The sequence below is a fragment of the Macrosteles quadrilineatus genome, unplaced genomic scaffold, assembly GCF_028750875.1.
Source record: "Macrosteles quadrilineatus isolate MER2022 unplaced genomic scaffold, UCM_ALF_1.0 Scaffold_6__1_contigs__length_79288215, whole genome shotgun sequence".
NCBI lineage: Eukaryota > Metazoa > Arthropoda > Insecta > Hemiptera > Cicadellidae > Macrosteles > Macrosteles quadrilineatus.
Window position 1 is genome coordinate 8,954,348 of NW_026542599.1, and position 8,021 is coordinate 8,962,368.

An 8,021-nucleotide genomic window follows, 5' to 3' on the forward strand; every position below is an offset into this window, starting at 1 on the left:
CACCAAAACATAAATAATCGTGAAAAAATAATGGCTCGTCATCAAAATTTAAATACAGATGAATCGACAATTCAATACCAGGAGATTGTTGGATTAATACAATGTGTGCTATAACTAACGGTTAAGCTAAGAATTTTTTTTTCGTTTTTATAAACTCCTTGAATGTAAGGGCTTGAAATTAATCAGTTACCAATTTTGTTCTTCACTCCACCAATTTGACTTAATCTCACTGGTGTAAGTAAACATAAATTAATAATCACTCGTAAAACTTAAGCATTTATTGAAAGTAACTTAGCCCATCTCTGAGTGAAAGTAATACAAGATACATCGTAAGTTGTTCATCGTCAGTCTTTTTTCTCTCTACAAGTTCGAGTTCCCAAACAGGCAGCAAACAAGCAAAACGCCAGGCAGAGAAGAAACTTCAACTTGAACTGCGCCATTTGAATAATCAGAAAAATTGACAGAAACCTGGAATAATACAAAATTTAACTGACGGTTACAATACCTAAAAAAAGCGCTTTTCAGATGAAACTCAAACAACAATATATTGTTCCATAGCACTTTTCGGGAAAAAGACGCACAACGATATATCGTTGCATAGCACTGAAAGGGTTAACCACACTGTTGTAAATTATTTTAGGTCAACTATTGTATTTTGAATAGAATTACAATATTTCGGACATATTATATATAGTTATTACTTGACCTTATGAAGACTGTTATTTACTCTTGGTGTTTTTTTTATTATGCAAGTTAACTCTCCTCAAAACTGTAAGATATTAGTTCTTAAATTCAATTCCTTTCTTAAAATAACCAAGCCACAGAAAACATCTAGTCGATTGCTAATATATGGGCTAAATTGAAATTAGTATAGACACAGGGCTGAAACTTGAAGCAATGATCATTTAGGAAAAGGATATATTTAAAGGATTATTTTACCAAAATCATCTAAATCTTTTATCATAAATCTTGTTTTAGAGCAACTTAACTATGTCTGCCTACCTGTTACTCCAAGAGAACTGGACTAGTTATCATGCACAAACATCTAACCTCTAAATTCTGTAAAAAAAATCTACTTACAGCCAATAAAAGCCAAATAACCTCACCTTAAACTCAAACCTTGAATGAACAAGAGACAAAACTAAGTATTACTGTATTATCAAAATCGGTAAAACTAAGAAACTGAATCCTGTCTTGTCTTGGTCAAGTTAAGCCTACTGATAAGGATATGTTGGTATAGTGATAACAATACTAGCTTTATCAGCTAAAGCATGATTTGTTGGGTAATATGTTGACCAATAAAAATATTGCTTAGTTGAAGGATTAACAAATAGTTGCCCATTATGCTGAGCTATACTCTGCATGCGAAAATAGTTTTTTCATGCAATAACTATTCAATCTTAGTATAAATTTATAGATTATAATTTTAAGAGATTACTCAATTAAAAGGGTGTTAACCAAATATTTCTACTCTTGTTATTTACTTTACTAAAAATAATTACTAAGCTATAACTTTTTTAAAACTAATTCATATTTTAAATTTAATATCGTTGAAATAATGTCTAACACTTTTATATCTGTTCTTTTTGTAAATATGAAGTGAATGTAATAGAATAGTTGGTTATAGAACAGTTTCTAATTTGTACTGTAACTAATTTCAACTGCAAAAGAAAATCTTTAAAACTATCATAAACAATTGTGAATATTTTCAAATATCTTTAAAATATATATTAAGCATACCTTTTTACACACTCAGTTTTTAACCTCACAATAGTGTACAATAAACACAAAGTCAAAAGAGAATCTGAAGCAGAGTCGTAAATTACGAGAAGACGTGTGCAATGTTGGAACTGATAGTTCAGAGTCGTTGATATTGAAAGTGAACACTTAGATCACAGGTAAGTGCCGGTTAATTTCTCCTTGTTTTTTGTTAAACATTGATTACGAGGATTAAATGTAAAATGTTCTATGAAGTGATTTCCAAAAAATATGATTGTTTGGGAAATGTCTGTAATCACAGGATATAAAGATTCCATTCCAAACACTTCCTACTTGAGTACTACAGAAAAGGCATGAGTTGTCTTTACAACAAATTACTATTTATCCGTAGGATTTTTAACTATTATCATTTTAATCCTTTCTGTTGAACACTAGAGACTTCTTTCCGATAAAAAAGTTTACAGTAAAATACACCTTTATGCATACAAATTAACTTAGGTATCGATTTTAAACTAGTAGGCAAATTTTAGATTAACAACTCAACAAACTAAGTAGGTATTGGAAAACTTGTTGTATGACAAAAATAATTTTATTGAATAACAATAAATTTAACAATTAGTTTTAAAATGCTATTCAAAATATATTTTTCCTTTTCATTAGGTTTTTTTTGAGTTAGTGTTTATGTAGGTACAAATAACTTAATCACAAACAGCAACAATTAAAACAAAACTTAAAAACTGATAGATTTTTTAGGAAATTAACCATTTTAGCCCTTTTAAACCACTTTCAAAATTAAAAACTTTTGACCCACCGTAATAGATTATTCCCTTTATGGGAAATTCGCTAAAACCGTACCAAACCTTAAGTAGAAAACCAGATATCTTTTACCAACAAACCTTTGTGATACAGTAATTAACAAATTGAATGATCTTTTTTGACATTAATTTCAGCCCGTATATCATGAGGCCTATGTACACACTTCTGATCCTGGGCCTCTACTGTCTGTGTGGAATCACAGTGTTCCTCATCTTTGAGATGAAGACGCCAGACAACTGTCCACACGAGTTCATGTACGGAGACACCTGCAAGAACCCAAACACACTAGCCAGGGGTCTGAGACATGTGAGTGTCAAATCTTCGGAAAACTTACGCTTTTTCTTGATTCTTGATATTGTGTTGAATGTTGATCAGCTGTTTCTTTAGGCATATTCGTGTTACAATATCGTCTACGAAAAACTTACACGTTTTTTTGGGATGGTGTGACACATAAAAATCTGAAAAACAGGATACTTACAAAAACAGGTTTAATTATTTAAATTTACATTTAACATGTTGTAGTCCTTCTCACTCAAAGTAAAATATTATCCCTCTAGTGCTGTAAAATTACAGTTCATCAGGTACCAGAATTTTGCTGATTTTACCCATAAAATACCATAGTTACTCCCCACTGCCACAGGAAACATACTACTATTACCCAGAATGCCAACCGCATGGTAAAAAGCATTAAGTGTTTTGAGAGAGCTTTGCCTGTCAATCGTAGGCAGCGCCACCAGCGTTGCTATGCTGAGTGCATGGCTCCACCGCTTACCCATAAGGGTTGTTGACAAGCTTATCGGAGAAAGTATGTGTCAGTTTCGGAATACCACAATAATTAGAACGATCATTTTACCAATTGTGATGAAACCTGTCTGCAATAATTCCTCCAATAACATAAACTTACTATAAGACAAGGAATAAATAAATATAGAAACAAAAACCCCTGCCGCAATAAACCTGCAGTCTCAGCGAATTTCCATTCACATGGCTAGATTTCCACTAAAATATTCCCTTAAAATAATTGTCAGATTTATTTACTTTTAATTAACATTAATTTTAATGAATACTTAGGTTTGCTGCTACAGGGAAGGTAGTGAGGTGTTTTATTATTGAAATGATGATAGCTTAGTATGATACAAAAAAATTTCAAATTTGAATAGGATATATTTATAAACAAGCAAACTACAACAGTTAGTTTATTTATAATCCATAATTGAAATTCTTAATTTATCCTTTTTTTTTAATTTTCTCCTTAACCATTTTAGGGAGCTTACAACAAAGCTTAATTTTGCTAAATTATTTCTTTTAAGTCTACAAAATGGTTTAGAAGAAATTGAGAAGTTTAGGGAAATTTGCTAAAAATATGTCTTGAATTTAGTTTAGTATTTTTCATTTTTGTTGCTTGGTTAGCATGTAATATCTAGCACATCTAAATTAACAAGCTTCATTTTTAGTTTGCAGACATGTCCCCGCTGTATGAAGTGTTCAGTCTTAATGCCAGTGATGCTAGCCACATAGACAACGTTTGCTACACGTTCTTCCATCTGGATTTGACGTCTTACCTGATTTTTAAGTCTGTTGTTTAGTAAGTATCACAGATATTAATTGTTATAAAATACTGACCACTTTCAAGAGCAATTTTGCCATTGTGTCAATGTTCAAAGTAAGTGGGGAAAGCAACGGGGTTGTCACAGAGATTTTTCACTTAACTGGAATAATTTTAGTGGTGGAACCATCAGAGTTTCTGGCTCATTAATTCTTAGTTTTTATTGATTTAGTGGGGAAAGACCAACTATGTTGGTTACAGAAAGTAGTAGACGTTCCAATCCCATGTTGTAGCTTTTTTTAGAATGTGCTGCTGTCAGTCACTGATTTATGTCATACACACAAACCTTTTAACCAAGCAAAACTTAAGGCAATTTGCTGCAAACTTTAGCACTTTAGATGCCACATATATTAATTATCAAAAATTAAGAATGACAATAGAGGTTTTACATTCTGTGAGAAGCTTATTTAACTCTCTCTACTTTTCGGATTAAAAAGTGTTTACCCAATTTTTCTGGCTCATTTGGATTCCGCTTATCAGGGTCCTACTGCATAATTGAATTTGCTTTAAAAAAACATTTTGTACCCTACCACTGTATATTATTTAAAGAAAGTATTGAATAGTATTTTTGACTTTTAAACCTTTAAACTATAGTTACTGTACCTATGTTTTCTTAGTTTGTCGATTGTGTTTGTTCCAATATAGAAATTCAACAACATTGAGCTAATGTATTATGCCAAAGTTTCCTCTAAAACAAGGCTCTGGTGTTGGTGTGTGGAAACGCACTGTCATGTCTGGTGCCATGGAAAAAACAAAAACAAACATGAAAAATATAAACATTAGCATATGCTCCATTATATAGTGCAACAGATGTTTCCGTTTGCCAGGTGAGCGGTGTTACCACTTTTGTCTCACCGCTGCCTTTTTTTAGAGGAGGCTATGATTACGCTCTTTTTTGATCAGCATTTGCTAGAGCTAGAATATAATTTTTCAAAGCGTAACATTTGCAGCCACAACAATACTGGAGAGATAACCCTGCTAGTGGAGTCAGAAGTGTCTAATAGACCCGGGGTGTTCAGAGCCGCCAGTAAACCAGGTCAGTACCATTGAATATCTACCTTGATTATTTTGTATAAAAAGAACCTAGTTTCAGCCATTGTCAGAATATACTGGTTTTGGTCTAAATGTGGATCCTCCTGTTAGTCTGACGGTGGCGGAGCAAAGAAAAACAGTCAAAACAGCACATCACTATAACATCTATTTTTACAAATTAAACATTGCAACAATATTTTCAACACCTAAAAAGTTTGACACCAACTTATTATAAGTGTGAAGTGTGAAGTTAAATTAGGTAGTTTGCACTGTAAATACAAATGGTGGCATAAGGTTTTAAATAGTTCTCACCCATTTCTAAACTAAAACTTGTTCACAGGCTAGAGCAGCGATAAGCCTGCCATCTATATTGTATACAATCAATGGTATGATTAGCACTGTTTGCAAGTCACACTTTGTCTAAAGAGCATTTTCCATTTTCCAGGTAACATGTACGACGTTTGTTCAACACAAGAATATCTCCTGGGCCGCTACAATTGCACAGATGTCAACACTGTTATTTACTACTTTTACACCTGTTTCTTACACGGAGGTAAGCGTATTTATTTACGACTTTCATTAAGAGCTGCTTGAAGTGAAACTTTCTCAGTATTAATTAACATATATCCTCACATACATTATGTATACATACATGTATATTTTTGGATACTCAAATAACTTCAATAATAAAAATTACGTACCCAATTTTGGCCAAATTTTAAAAATCGTGAAAAAAATAATTAAGACTTTTGTGCAAAACAAAAACCTAAACGAAGCTGCATATTTATTTTATGTTGTGTGAAATGCTGTGTTAGATAGAATCATTAGTAGATAAACCAACGAAAAATGGCATCTGGTTCCAGAAATCAACCCAACTTAAGATTGAAGCAGCACCCTTATTTGAAGGTGATCACTATTTTTACTTGGCTACGAAGATAAACTGGTTTGTGCAAAGGTTGTGTCATTGAAAGTGGATGCTATTGTGTAAAATTTTGTTCCTCATACTGCAGAAAAAACAGCCATTTTTAATGGATGAGTTGGGTCTAAAGTACCATTTTTACTCTCTAGGGAGTAAAAATCATTTTTAGTCTCTAGGGAGTAAAAATCATTTTTAGTCTCTAGGGAGTAAAAATCATTTTTAGTCTCTAGGGAGTAAAAATCATTTTTAGTCTCTAGGGAGTAAAAATCAGCTGTTGTAAACAGTTGTAAATTTCGATTGTGGCACTTGTATCAATTGAAATTATTTATTGATTGATTTATTAGGTGAGGTTTTAGCCTATTGTTGTGGATTGCTCGACAATGGTATAATAGCACAATCATAATAGACAAAAAATTGAATCACTTACTAAACAGCTGCTTATTTGCATTAGCAGAATTGAAACAAGCTAGATGTCATTTTGAGAGGTTATCTTTACATAAAAATTATTTCGTTTTTTAGCTTAGTTTGTTAATTAATGATGCAATATGACAAAAAATATAGTTCACCACACGGGCAAAAAGCGTGTTTTTAACCCTCGCTCATTTTCCGACCTCGGCTTCGCCATGATCGTAAAACTTGACCTCGGGTCAAAAAGAGTAACTTTAGGCCGTAGTGATGAAATATACTACTACAACTTCCCACTTTTGGTAAAAACTTCAGAGTTTTCAATTTCCTACACCCATTTCTACAGTTATAATTCATATTTATTGCATAATTTCTATGCTGGTATAATTTTTTTTTACTTTACATAATCATAATCATTTACGAATTACAGACTGCAAGCGTATGAGTGGACCTCAAGATGTTCGACACACTTTGACATCGACTCCCCCAGAACAGATATCCAAAACCTGCTACAAACTGGCCATGTCTGACCTCAAACTGAAGACACTAGAATTTCAAGGTATAAACTAGTTCAGTGGATTATAAGACAATCATTTAATTTCATTTCATTTTTTTTATCATTTTGTGATAAATTTATATCATGTTGTGAATGCTGAAGGATTTAGGTAGGCAAATCATATACTTCCGACAGAACTGTCCCGTAGCTTATCTGCTACGTTGACTAAGTTGGTTGCTTGACCTTTTTTCGAGAAGTTATACCTATCAGCCTTCCCACTCATCAATTTTAAAAGTTTCAACTTAAGAAAGGCCTATAGTATAATTAAAAAAAAAATATGTAAATTGAATCTTAAATAGATTTATGATATTTTATAGTGTCACACAAAGAATATAACTTACAGATAATTTATCATTTTTCCTTTGAGAACACTTCGGTACCTACATCAATAGTCCTAAATCATTCATCAATCATTATGTAGGTAAATAAGATTATAAATAAGTCTTTGACAAACATGTGTTGTAAAAAAACTCCTTAAGAATTTAGAATTATGGCTGTGCCAAATTTTGGAAACTATTGTGTAAAGACCAAACTTTATCTTGCCATCATATTTAAAAAATTTTCTCCTCAAAAGAGAGTTAGAATACCACAAAAACTGAAAATCGGTTCTCTTCAAAAACATAAACCCGTGATTCATATCAGATAAAATTCTGAATTTCTGTTCATTTTACTTAATTTTACAATCTACTCAACTCAAACTGGCTGGAAGTGACTTTAATATCAATTTTTTATAACAAGTTTATCTGTTGAAGGTCGGATTTTCACTGTGTTCCCCAACAAGTTACGCAAACGTTGCGTCACGTCATTCAATGGAGCGCTCGCCATCAATGCTCACAAAGTGGATCAAGAAGACGAACTGGCTTACCCTTGACAAAGTTAACCCTTATAGGGGCTGTGTATTATATTGGACTTTTCACTTTTGTATATAAAATAGTATAGACTGATGAAATAAACGCTTTTTGTATAAA

The 8,021-nt window shown here is 32.3% G+C and overlaps 1 protein-coding gene and 1 long non-coding RNA gene across 3 annotated transcripts; one reads left to right on the forward strand and one right to left on the reverse strand.

The window, feature by feature from the left end:
- Positions 1-263: 263 nt before the first annotated feature.
- LOC128997252 (uncharacterized) lies at positions 264-1,849 on the reverse strand. The gene is made up of 2 exons (XR_008491112.1): positions 1,741-1,849; positions 264-468 (listed from the first exon to the last, which is right to left on the reverse strand). It is a non-coding gene; the product is annotated as an uncharacterized LOC128997252 (long non-coding RNA).
- LOC128997251 (uncharacterized) lies at positions 1,775-8,021 on the forward strand. Of its 2 annotated transcripts, XM_054422865.1 has the most exons (7): positions 1,775-1,898; positions 2,670-2,841; positions 3,990-4,120; positions 5,092-5,177; positions 5,619-5,726; positions 6,928-7,056; positions 7,806-8,021. In XM_054422865.1, the coding sequence occupies exons 2-7, from the start codon at positions 2,680-2,682 to the stop codon at positions 7,922-7,924; spliced, it is 735 nt and encodes a 244-aa protein (XP_054278840.1). In that variant the 5' UTR covers positions 1,775-1,898; positions 2,670-2,679; the 3' UTR covers positions 7,925-8,021. The 2 variants fall into 2 exon arrangements, with proteins under 2 accessions (XP_054278840.1, XP_054278839.1); XM_054422864.1 differs by lacking the exon at positions 1,775-1,898 and having other exon boundaries at positions 2,599-2,841.